This window comes from Bubalus kerabau, chromosome 18, assembly GCF_029407905.1.
Source record: "Bubalus kerabau isolate K-KA32 ecotype Philippines breed swamp buffalo chromosome 18, PCC_UOA_SB_1v2, whole genome shotgun sequence".
NCBI classification, from domain to species: Eukaryota; Metazoa; Chordata; class Mammalia; order Artiodactyla; family Bovidae; genus Bubalus; species Bubalus kerabau.
Window position 1 is genome coordinate 4,261,795 of NC_073641.1, and position 13,217 is coordinate 4,275,011.

Sequence of the window (13,217 nt, forward strand, 5' to 3'; positions counted from 1 at the left end):
CAGAGATTGTGTCCAGTGAGAGCTCTCCCCATGGGTTGCAGATGGCTGCCTTCTTGCTGTGTATGCACATGGTCTTTCCTTGATCATGTGGTGGCAGTGGGGATCTGATGCTTGTTCTATGGGCAGTAAGGACACTAATTCCACAGGGTCAGGGCCCCACCCTTATGACCTCATTTAAATCTCCATCACTTCCTTAGAGGTTGCATCTCCATATACTGCCATTCTGGAGATTAGGGTTCCAACATATGAACTCGGGGAAGACATAAACATTTAGTGCATAACAGGATGGATGAGGGAGGGGTCAGAGTTGGAGATGGTGTGTGAGCTGGCTCACCTTCCAGGGTACAGGGAGCCACAGCCATTGAAACCAAGGTTGGTTGGAGCTGGCCAAGATCACCTTAGTGAGTACACCATTCAGAACAGCAGGATAAAGGGCCCCTACAGCCAGGTGACTGATGGGAGGCTCCCGCTGTCTCCATGGAGTTCTCTCTTACGATTTATTTGTACTCTGCCTCTTCAAGGGCTTTCCTGGTGGCTCAAACAGTAAAGAATTGGTCTGCAATGCAGCAGACCTGGGTTCAATCCCTGGGTTGGGAAGATCCCTTGGAGAAGGGAACAGCTACCCATTCCAATATTCTTGCCTGGAGAATTCCATGCATAGAGGATCCTGGCAGGGTATAGTACATGGGGTCACAAAGAGTCAGACAAGACTGGGCAACTTTCATTGCTTTTTTAAAGAGCCTTGGGTGTGGAGGAAATGAGATAATGGCGAGGAGCCTGGTAGGCTGCAATCCATGGGGTCGCTAAGAGTCAGACATGACTGAGCGACTTTACTTTCACTTTTCACTTTCATGCATTGGAGAAGGAAATGGCAACCCACTCCAGTGTTCTTGCCTGGAGAATCCCAGGGACAGGGGAGCCTGGTGGGCTGCCGTCTATGGGGTCGCACAGAGTTGGACATGACTGACGCGACTTAGCAGCAGCTGCAGGACTGCAGCACACCAGGCTTCCTTGTCCTTCACCAACCCCCAGAGCTTGCTCAAACTCATGTCCATCGAGTCGGTGATGCCATTCAACCATCTCATCCTCTGTCATCCCCTTCTCCTCCTGCCTTCGATCTTTCCCAGCATCATGAGTTGGCCCTTCATACCAGGTGGCCAAAGTATTGGAGCTTCAGCTTCAGCATCAGTCCTTTCGATGAATATTCAGGACTGATTTCCTTTAGTATTGACAGGTTGAATCTCCTTGCAGTCCAAGGGCCTCTCAAGAGTCTTCTCCAACACCACAGTTCAAAAGCATCAATTCTTCGGCGCTCAGCTTTCTTTATGGTCCAACTCTCACCTCCATAGATGACTACTGGGGAAAAAAAGACATCCCAGTTGGACTTACCCCTATTCACCCCTCCCTGGGTGGAGCAGACTTTTTTCTCACCCCGTGAATTCAGGAAGTGGATTAAATAAGATTTTCCCTGAAGACAAATGAAACAACGCACCCCACACGGGCCACACACACGTTCTCCGGAGGGTTAATCTGCCTCCCCCTGAACCCCACCCATGCGCCAGACCTCAGCCCCCGGCGCCCCCGTGCGCTCCGGCCCCGCCCCGCCCCTCCGGGGCTGCCCGCCTGCCGCTCTCCGCGAGCGGCTCAGACTCGCCTGGAGCGCGGCAGGCAGGCAGGCAGGCGCGCGGCTCCGCTTTACGCCGTCCCTGCTCTGTTCATTCATGATTGGTACTCGGCCCCCCGAGACCCAGCCCGAGCGCCGGGAGGGGAGCGGAGCGTGCGGCAGGAGGGGCGGGCGAGCGCGGCTCCCGCACCGCACGCGGCGCTGGCTCGGGAGCTTCGGCCGCGCGGGAGCGCCGGCCGGGTGTCCAGCGCCAGATAGGCTTCATCGTCCTCCACCCTCGGCGAGCGGAGCGGCCGGGCTCGGGTCCGGAGGCTGGCGAGGAGCAGCCAGCCCTGTGAGTCAGTGCATGTACGGTGCTGAAGAAGGAAAGGAAAGGCTCCCAGCGCCCCAGCCCCACACTCGCTGAAGACCAAGCTGCAGCAAGCTGCCGGGGGCTTTTTTTTTTTTTTTAAATCTCCGATTCGGAGTAGAAGATCCACACTGCTGTCCTTCCAGGGGAGGGGAGGGGCAGGGCCCGAGGTCCCAAGTCGCACACAAGTCTTCGCTGCCATGGGGGCCGTCATGGGCACCTTCTCCTCTCTGCAAACCAAACAAAGACGACCCTCGAAAGGTAAGCCACCTCCTTCTTCCTTTTGTTCCCCTGGCTGGTTTGGGGGGTGCTCGGTGCTGGGCAGGGGTGTGCCACCTGTTCCCCTTGGCCCGGACCCCCCTCTCCATGAAGAGTAGGTTTAGGTTCCTGTATCCACAGGAGTAAGAATCGGGCGGGAGGATTCGTGTGAACATAGGTGAGCTCACAGAGGAGAGGGCCAGAGTGGACTCTGACTTCAGGGACCACGGGACCTCTCTGGGACACCAGGTACCACGACCCTACTCCTTGGGGAATCTCTCAGCGCAGAAGGCAAAGGCAAATTCAGGTGGGAGGGGGGAGCCGCTGAATTATCTGGGTGTAACTGTTGAGAAGCTCTCCCCATTCCCGTAGACGGCTGTGGGCATCTGGGGAGGGTGCCTGCACATTCACACTGAACTCCCTCCCGGGCAGCGATGCCATGCAGACCTGGGGGCCGGTCATCAGGGAGAGAGTGCTGTCTGCCCACCCTAATAAGCCTCTGCAAGCCAAAAGGAGTCAGCTGCAGTCAGGTGGTAAAACTTCCAAGGCTGTGGTGCCGCTGGCTCAGGGTGTCAGGAGCCAGGGCATCACACGAGATGCTGCCGCTCTCTGGGCACCGCTGAGGAGCTGAGGGCACTGTCAAGGTCTGGCGGAGAGGTGAGCTAACATCGGGGATTGGAAAGCATAGTATCTTGGAGTCCCTTCTCTGCCTGGGTGCCAGCTGAGATAAGCCCAGTCTCACCAGTGGCACAGTTGCCCAGCGGGTCCACGGGAAGTTGGGGAAAACGTGTGGCACCACAGGGGTCTATACAGACCTCCTCTCCACCTGCTTGAAAGTTGGTTGTTAGAATAAAGACACTGCATGCAGTTAGGAAAAAGAATATGTGGGTTTGGTTTGTTCGGATTTTATGCTCGAATACTCTTGTGAGTGGTAGAAAGATTTTAAGTTACCTGACCATTAAACCTCTAAGTTCTGCTGTTGGAGCCCAGGTTCTGGCTCCAGGTAGGGTTAGAGCTATCCCTTATGCTGGCTGGTGATTAGATCAGCATTAGGATAATGGTGGACCCCAGGGCGCACAGTGAGTCCATTGTCAGGACTTGGTTGGTCTTCCCGGTTCATTAGGGAAGTCTGCATCATAGAGCTACCTCTTGAAGAATAACTTCTCGACGAGGGGTCTTGGCATCTGGCCCAGTCCACAGAGACCTCAGGCTGCTGAATACTGAGGAATAAGATCTCTGCGTGAAGATCTTAGGTGACGAAGCTGGGTTGGCATTCAGAGCCTAGAACATGGGAAAGAGGCCTCCGCCCATATGTCCAGCTGAGTTATACGTCCTTCTGGCAGGAAAGGGACTGGCTGCCTTCTTACCATTCCTAGGCAGGAGAGGTCTGCAAGCCTTGGCCTACAACCTTGACATTGAGCCCCACTCCTCATGGATGAGTGGGGACAAAGTTCAGCACCAAATCCTGGACTCCCCCCACCACCGCCACCATCCGACCTCCATGAGGTCCCAGAGGCCAGAGTACTGTGGGGACAAGAAACTCAGGATTTGCATCCTGGGAGGCAGCTAGGTGTCACAGAAAGATCTTGGACCCTAGAGCCCAGCAGTCTGGGTGCAAACCTCAGGCCCATCACTCCCTTCTTATGTGACTTCAGGAAAATCCCTTCACCTGTCTAAGCCTCAGTTTTCTTATCCATAAAATGGACAGGCATACTGTCTCCAGGCAGAAAACAGGTTGTGGAGGAAGTAGAGAGAAGGAGGACCATGCGTGGATTACTGTGTTCACTGCACCCACCAGGGACCCAGAGGAGACTGTTGAAAGATGCCAAGGTCAACTGAATGATGGATATGGAGGACACAGAGGATACAGTCCTCACAAAGGATTGGGCAGAGATGAAGAGCTCAGGCATCACTCAGACATTGCCATCCACCATTCCCTTTTCCTACTCAAAACTCCAGGTCATCCCAGACAAATTCCTGCAGGATTCCCAGAGGCCAGAGCTCTTTGCTTCTCTCTCCTAGGAGTCTAAGGAAGGAAAGAGGGGGCACCAGCACTCAGCGAGCCCCCACTGTGTGCCTGACACAGTGGTAGGTGCTTTATCCACCCATTTTCACTTAACTCTCAGAATAATGCTTGTCTGAAGCTCAGTGCAGGTCCAGGGCTATTGACAAGCTGCCTGAGCCCGGGTGTCCACTCAGCCCCATTTGCACAAAGCCCCTGCACACTGGCTGGAATTGTCTGGGCCTCCAGCTCCACGCAGGCTTTCCGGGTGGGGCTAATATTAAAGAACCTGCCTCCCAATGCAGGAGACGTAAGAGACGCAGGTGGGGAAGACCCCCTGGAGGAGGGCGGGACGGCCCACTCCAGTATTCTTGCCAGGAGAATCCCGTGGACAGAGGAGCCTGATGACCTACAGTCCATCAGGTCACAAAGAGTTAGACATGACTGAAGCGACTTAGCACACTCGCATACACAGCTCCATACATTCCCCCAAGCATCCTCCCTGGAGCAATGACTTATCTTCTTGTGTTGCTCGGTGGAAGGCTGATCAGCAGAAGACCCTTTCTGCAGAGAGGCGAGGGCTTGGAAACTGACTGGAAAGGCTAGTGATCAGAGATCACTTCCTGGTCAGATCTCTGCCCCATGGCGACCTCAGTTTCACCTTTGTTAAAGGGGAAAATTACATGAGACATTTTCTCAGCTTCCATCCGGTTCTCAAATTTGAAGATTTCTATTGCTGATGTTCTTCTCAGAGCTGCCACTATGATCTCTGAGACCTCAGGCTCAGATCTAATTAGAAGCAGTCAGAAGAGAGTGGTGGAGATTTTTCAACTCAGGAATCCATCTTCCTGCTGGGTTCAAATCCAGGCGCTACCACTTACTAACTGTATGACTAAGCCTTATTTTTCTCAACTAGAAAACAGGGACAGTAGTAGTTACAATCTTAAAATAGCTGTTGTGTTGTGTGGGTTTCAGGATAATGCAAATCAAATGCTTAGCACAAGCTCTGCTACATGATACGTAGTCAGCAAATTTTAACCACTATTCAATTTATGGCTGTACTGTTTGGAGCTTCCAAATGCCTAGAGTAAGCCATGCTGGAAGTAGGGTGTGCCTGTGGGAATGCTCACCACTCATTTGTGAAGCCTTCTTTCTGCTGTGTCCAGGAAACCGGGCCCTAAATCCCACGTGCTCAGATGCTGGTCCTATTGCCGCAGCCGCCGCTGGCCTCTGCTTTGTGGCTGTTCCTGAAAGCATTGTATCTTAGTCAACACATGCCCTGCGTGTTTTGGAAATATAGTTTGGAATCAAATACATATAAAGCTCCACAAGATTTAGTGCTGAGGGCAGGGATGTGCCTAGCCCAACCTAGGTGTTCAGGGAGAGCTTCCAGAAGGCAATCGAAATCTAAAATAATTTAAGAGCTATGTCACTGAATGAAAAACTTTCACATTAATTTCCTGTCCTTCTCTCTGTTTGAAATCTTTGTCTTTAATTAAGAATGGGAGAAGTCCTGCTTTAGAGATTCAGACTCTGCATTCCAGATAGGGTTTCTGGCTCTAACAGTTTTGTATGTGCTTATCATACAAAAGACACAGCTCTGGGCTTAAACGGCTGGCAGGTCAGGGGTGATTAGAGGAGGATTGCACAGGGGCAGCAGCTGGACCTGTGGAGGGAGGGGCAAGAGAATTTAGGGGGAGCATCACACTGTAGGGGTGGCTGGGCTGTCCGTCCTCCGTGGTCGAGGGAAAGCATTCAGAGCCTTCAGCAAGGGCTGAGCCTGGGGTCTCCAGGGTGTTCGTTGAATAGATGAGCCAACAAAGTCTCATGGCTTTTAGATGCTTTTTCTGAGGCCACATGGCAGATTAGAGACAAATGCGGGACCGTTCCCCTCACTCCTAGATCAGTGAGCATTGTGGAATTTTAAAGACCCTATTGGAGCATGCCCCTGCTGAGGTCAGGTTTGGTCGGTTCTCAGAGCAGCAGGCCCAGCGAGGCACAGTCCAGATGGCGGGAGGCAGCAAGACGGAGAGCGGCGGTGCTCTGCCGTCACACGGGCCTGGGCTCAGGACCCTTGGAAGTCACCTCCCCTTGGGGATGCCAGCGTTCTTATGTCTGAAAGAGGAATGCTGCTGTGCAGGGGTGTTCATGTCTTGAGTATTACCTATTTCTGCATCTTTGTCTGTCCTTTTAGCTCTGTGTTACCCTTTCCCCCGCTTCCTTGTCTAATAGTTAAAATTCAACTCACATTCCAAGTCCCCACTCAGCTATTTCTACATTCAGGAAGGCTTCCCCAAGCCTCAGAAAGAAGCCACTTCTCCCATCTAAATTCCTTAATCTTTTAGATGTACATACTCCTGACTCTCAAGTCATGCTTTAAATAAGGCAACTGATGGCAGTTTAACCCCTCCCCCCACCCTCAGAATGTCAACTTTGAGTTACTCAGAATCATTCTTCACAGCTCCCATCTTCATTCCTTGCACATAGTAGGCATTCCATAAATCTTCCATGGAGGAATTTATAAGTAATGGAATGCTTGGCCATTCTCTGTTATTTCCTAGAATTGCATACCCCGGAGGAAAAGTTAGCTTCCCTCTGAAATTTCAGTTACCAGCCCTTTCCCTGAAATGAATTCTGTTATTTGGTCTGCTGGCTTTGAATTAGCTTTGTCCAGGGACTGTACTAAGCCTGTTTACCATTTAGCAGGGAAATGCTGAGAGCAGTGTTCCTGTTTGCCAGCGCCCTGAGAGTCACATAAGTGTGGGAGACCACATCCAGGGTCAGGCACAGCTCTGGTCCCTCCATCCCAGAAGAGAGTCATTGGAGCTCAAGGCAAATAAGGATCAGGAGACGGGAAAGACTGAAGGATGGGCGTGAAAGGACTGCTGCCTAAAATCTGTGGGAGTTTTTGTCTGGCCCCCAGAAAAGGACTGTGTCTTAGACCTCTTTGTGTATCTAAAAAGGCTTTGCTTTGTGAAGGTGCAAATGGGTACATACACTATAAGTGAGTGAGAGAATGAAGAGATCAAGAAATGAATAGATGAGTGACGAAGCAAATGAAGGATCGAATGAATGACAGAAGGAATGACTGAAGAAATGAGTGCATGCATGAATCTACAAACTGATGAATGGCTAATGAAGTCCCAGAAAGGCTACGATAGCAGACTGTCTTTGCATGAAGAGCATTGATAGTCCTGCTCCCCAAGTCCCGGATCTAAGCCCCCACTGTGAAATGTGGAAGGAGTCAGCGGTACAGGAAACCTTAGTTCAGCTAGTTACCAGTAAACATATATGAGGTGCTGCTTCTTGGAGAGCTGAGAATTATAAACTCAGTTAAGAAGAGTCCTGGTCACTTTTTTTTTTGGATATCAGTAGGAGTGTGGTGTCTTTGGGGAAGGTGGGAAAATATCTCTCAGCTTTCACTCTTTTGTTGATTCATTCAAAACCTAAAGTGAAGACTGACCCACAGTGGGCTAGCTTGTGTTTCACGTTGCCCTTTATTTTGTCTGAGATTAAAAAATCCGGGTATCTGTCCACTTAGTTGTTTGTTCACTAAACAATCCCATGTGTCCTTTAACATTGCTTCCCTGATGTCTCCACCTGAGATTCCCTTTGGCCTCCCCACTCTTCTTCCACTTCCTCCTCCCTGTTTATTGCAAACTCCTATACACCCTTTCTAAAGGAGATCAGCCCTGGGTGTTCTTTGGAAGGAATGATGCTAAAGCTGAAACTCCAGTACTTTGGCCACCTCATGCGAAGAGTTGACTCATTGGAAAAGACTCTGATGCTGGGAGGGACTGGGGGCAGGGGGAGAAGGGGACGACAGAGGATGAGATGGCTGGATGGCATCACCAACTCGATGGATGTGAGTTTGAGTGAACTCCGGGAGTTGGGGATGGACAGGGAGGCCTGGCGTGCTGCGATTCATGGGGTCGCAAAGAGTCGGACACGACTGAGCGACTGAACTGACTGACTGACTGATACACCCTTTAAGGCCTCATTCAATATCACCTGCTCCCAAGCTCTTGCAGGCAAAATACATTTCTGTCTGCCCTGCTCCCCTACAGTTACCACTCCTTCCCTTGGCTACAGTTCCAAGCATTATGTGATTACAGATGTACACATTTATCTCTCTGACTAGCTCTCAGGGAATGAGTCTTATTCTAGGGCCCCTGTCAAGGCCTGATGCTGATGGATGTTGTCTGCCCAGAGGTAAGGATGGATAGGCCAGGGTATGAGTCCTTGATGGCTCCAAGTAGTACAGGAATGCGGCAGCACAGATGAGGAATTCGGGACTACTCATGGGGAGAAGAGCTGCAAAGTTCTGCATGATGGCCCTGGAGGTGATGTTCCCATTCATCAGGCAGAGGACGAACAGTATTAGGGGAGAGAGAAGGAGTCTCTGTGTGTGTGTCTGTGTGTCTGAAAGACTGACTGAGAGAGCCCTGGGACCTTCAGACGACCTGACTTTAAATGCTTCTCTGTCCTCCAGGGGTTTAAATGGGTCATGTTTAGGGAGTGGCTGCCATCCGTTGGGCCATCACTGACGTCCCATAACCTAGCCATGGGAAGAGAACATTGGATTAATTCTTGTTATTCCAGGTGGAATTGAAAGCTTCACTGGGGCAGTAAGGGGCAGTGGGAGGTACACTCAGCTCAGATCAGGGAGTTAGGAATAGGGTATGCAATGGTTAGGACCTCTGGTTAAAGTAAGAGACTTGGGCTCGAACTCTGACTCTGCGACTTCTTAGATGAACCTCTCTGAGCCTCAGTTTCCTCCTCTCTGAGATGAAGACCATGATAGCGTCCCCTTTATCTCCCTTACAGGGCTGTGGAGGGGCCCCAGGAGACAGTGAGCACTGCACTTCACAGGAGGTGAGGTGATTTAGCAACCCGAGGCAGTACTGGCTTTGCTCTTGCCTTTTGTCCCATCTCAGGGCAGGTCCCTTCCTCCGCTGTTGCTCCATCTGTACACTGTGCCTGGGCCTTCCTTGGTGACCTCTGTGCCTTGGGCCTGTGACCTCTGAGTCCACCCCTCGGGGCCCCAGAGCCATCACAGACATGGCCACTAGAATCCTGGGCAGTTTCTCTGGTGATTCCTGTGGGAAGCTGTGAGTTTTAGATGATGGAAAAAATTCCCAACGATGAGACAGGAGAAGGTGGATCACCTACCAGGGTTAATAATAATAGTGATGGCAAACGTTGACCTGGCCTTGCTCTTTGCTGGGCACCTTGCTCTACCTTTTCCTGGGCTATTTTATTAACCTCCTCCCTATACTTTGGCCACCTGATCCAAAGAGTCAGCTCATGGGAATGACCCTGGTGCTGGGAAAGACTGAGGGCAGGAGGAGAAGGGGATGACAGAGGATGAGATGTTTGGATGACATCACCGACTCAATGGACATGAGTTTGAGCAAACTCAGGGATATAGTGAAGGATAGAGGAGCCTGGAGTGCTGCAGTCCATGGAGTCGCAAAAAGTTGGACACACGACAACAATAACAACCCAACCCTGGAGAACAAACCCGAGTACAGTTTCCATGTTGTTGACAAGTGAACCTGGAACTGAGGTTCCAGGAAGGGAAGTGCTTTGTCCGTATGTCTCACAGCATATGGAGGGCAAAGCCTGATTCTGGCTGACCCCAGAGCCTGAGCTCTTAACCTCACCAGCCTCCTCCCTCCTGACCTCACCTCAAGCCAAAACGGGGTGTGTGTGGAGGTGGGGGAGAAGGCATCCAGGGGTAGACTAAGCACCTCATTTAGCCATATGGAACCACCAAACCATCTGCAGGCCTTGAAAAAAATGCTTTTCACCCCATCCCCAACCACCCCTGGATCTGTTTCTATTTAATCTGATGCCTGAATATGAAAGGATTGGGGGCAGAAGGCCAATTAGCAGATTCATTAATAGGATTAAACATCTCTCCTCTGCTCTCATCATTTCTGTGAACTAAACTCTTCTCCCTTTGTTATAGCCGTCATTGCCTGTCAGAGAAGGATGGAGCACTTAAATACCTCCGAGGCTGTTAGAATCAGGCACCAGAATCAGTCCGTGTTTTCAGGGGGTCCCGAGAGGCAGGGAGGGGTCAGTGGGTGGATGAGTGGTCATCTTTGCAAAACAAACAAATACAAGAACTTGCTGGTGTGTTTGCCTTCTGCTCTCGCATTAATTTCCTTCCCGTTCTTAGCCAAACATTGGCCTAAATCCATATCACACATATGTATGTGGAATAGCAGGTATGGACACATGGTTTTGTTTAGACAGGCCTGGATTCAAAACCTGGATCTGCCAGTTATTAGCTATTTGACCTCAGACAGGTGCCTTTGCCTCTGTGAACATCCAGAGAATTAAGATATCAATAGTAAATACCTCCAACGTCATGATGGGGATTCAACACAATAAGGCATGTAAGATACAGAGGTCTGAATATAGCAAAGGTACGCGAGAGGCAAATGACCGCGGTCTTGGAACCATGCTACTCAAAGCGTGGTCCTCATACCAGTAGCTTCTGCATCAGCTGGGAGCTCATTAGAAATGCAGAGTCTCAGACCCCTACTGAATCCCACATCTTAACAGGATCTCCTGGTGGCTTGGAGGCCCCTGAAGTTGGAGAAGCATTGACTTAGAGCACCAATTATAGTATGTATGTGTGTGTGTTTGACTTAGAGCACTGATTATAGTATATATGTGTGTGTGTATGTATCATATATGTATATATGTAACTATAGGATTATATATCAAACTGGTAGGGACTTTTGAAACTTTCTGGTTGAAGTATCATTTTAGGATAACCAAACAAGTCCTGAGAAGACATGCAGTCTGCCTACAGTCACACAGCTTGAGCGTCAGCCCTGGGATTTGAACCCCAGGCTTCCCCTTCACTACTTTTTTTTTTTTTTGGCAACATAATTGTTTTACAATGCTGTGTTAGTTTCTGCTGTACAGCAATGTGAGTCAGCCATAAGTATACATACATTCCTCTTCCTCTTTAGCCTCCCACCCCACCCCACCTTACCCCTTTAGGTTGTCACAGAGCCCCGAGCTGAGCTCCCTGTGTTATACAGCGGCTCCCCACTGGCTGGCTGTTCTCCCTGTGATAGCATGTATGTGTTCATGCTGTCTCTCACTTTGTACCCCACTCCTTCCCCCACTGCCTACATCTGTCCACATCTGAGCTTCTATTCCCGCTCTACAAATAGGTTCATCAGTACCATTTGTCTAGATTCCATATAAATGCATTAATATACACATGACATTTGCTATTGCTTGTTATGAATCGCCAGGAAGTCAGATTTCCCCAGATGAGCATTTCTGCAATTGATCCTTTTTTTAATCTTTTTTTTTTTCCCTTAAATGAAACAGAAGACTAGGATTATGTACTCTCAGTGCCTGACTCTTTGCGACCCCATGGGCTGCAGCCCACCAGGCTCCTCTGTCCATGAGATTTTCTAGACAAGGATACTGGAGTTGGTTGCCATTTCCTTCTCCAGGGGATTTTCCCAACTCAGGGATCGAACCCTGGTCTCCTGCACTGCAGGCAGATTCTTTACCGAGTGAGCTACAAGGGAAGCCATTAATTTTTAATTTGCTAATTTAAAATGTTATTTCAGCCAAGAGAGATCCTGAATCTTGATTCCACAAGTCATCACCCTAGCTCTACCCCCAAGTTCTGTGCTCTCTGAAGGTCTGATGGAGGGGCCCTGTTCGTCCTTGTCTACTTTGCTTCCAGGACTGCAGCCCAGGACAGGTGCCGACAGAGCCACAGGAACCAGTGACCTCTCTCCACAAGGGGTGTCATGACAGCGCTCAGTGTGGCAGAGCAGGCTGGTCTCCTGGGTGTTGTGCAAAAGCCTTTGTGTGGGATTTGAAGTCAGAAGATTTGACAGAAGTTAGTAGGAATCTAATGGACAAAGGAAGGGCCTGAAGCTTGACAGTGAATTGCCTTTTCTGGGGGGCCTGGTAGAATGCCTCTGTTGGAAAGCGAATGAACAATCTGAATTATTGTAGAAGGCTTCCTTGATAGAAAGTTCAAGTTATTCCTTTTTAATAACCTGAACTTCCTATCAAGTTATAAGACCTGATAAGCCTTAATCAAGACTTATCCAGGGTAAATAGATTTGTTTAGGGTAGAAATTAGAGAGATTGGAGAAGCACTGCTTAAGGAAGAAGAATTCTAAATTTTGAAGGCCTGCCATGTCCCAGAGCCTTGAGCATACCTAATCTTCTTCATTTCTGTAGTAGTCCTGTGATAGTTGTATTGTTATCTTCATTTTGCAGATTGACTCAGAAGCAGCCACAGTTGTTCAGCCTCTTCTTGGGGGTCAGAGGGCAAGCAGGAGGTGCCTTTAAATTGGACATGCTTCAGATCCTTGCTCTCTAGTCACTGGAGCCTCAGTTTCCCAATTTGCGAAATGAAGATAACAATACAACCGTCTGTAAGTTAGTGATTACTCAAGAAAGTAGGTTTACTTAACCATGAAATGAAGAGCAGGCTTGGTTAGCAACAAAACCAGCAACAGAAGCACGGAGCACGCCCCAGACAATGAAACAATGGGACGTGAGACCCACCTCCTGTCCAGTGAGCTCAGCAGTTAATGATCCGAGGACATGCTCTCTGCACACATAAGAAACAGTAAATTGTGGCCCTAGCTTGATCATGTAGGGACAAGAAAACTCCCCTGCTCATCCTGAAGGAGGAGCTGATGATAGAAGCATAATGTCTACGCAAGAAAAAGAAGTTCTTCTCCTCCTCCCCACTTTTCCTTTGTTTATAAAACTGTAGCCCAGGAAGTTTTCAGGGTGCATCACCCCTTCACCTGCCCACTTGTAAGCCTCACAAGCATCCTATTTTATTAAAAGAGGATGCTTCTTATCACTTCTTACCTATCACTTTGCTTCTCGCTATGTCCTTTTCTGCGCTGAGACATCAAGGACTATGGTACCAGAGCTCTTCGGAGCCTCCCAAATGCCACCCAGTGATTTCA

The 13,217-nt window shown here is 49.8% G+C and overlaps 1 protein-coding gene across 6 annotated transcripts in view; it reads left to right on the plus strand.

Annotated features, from left to right (window-relative positions):
- KCNIP1 (potassium voltage-gated channel interacting protein 1) overlaps positions 1 to 13,217 on the plus strand; it is a 403,298-nt gene that overhangs the window by 144,420 nt on the left and 245,661 nt on the right. For 3 of the 6 annotated variants that reach the window (XM_055554528.1, XM_055554525.1, XM_055554530.1), the window contains exon 1: positions 2,174 to 2,234. The exons of 2 other annotated variants lie outside the window; for them this stretch is intronic. In XM_055554528.1, coding sequence (XP_055410503.1) covers positions 2,174 to 2,234 — 61 coding nt within the window. Of the gene's footprint in view, positions 1 to 2,173; positions 2,239 to 10,913; positions 10,944 to 13,217 lie in introns of those variants that run through there. One more of the 6 variants, XM_055554529.1, reaches the window with a different exon arrangement.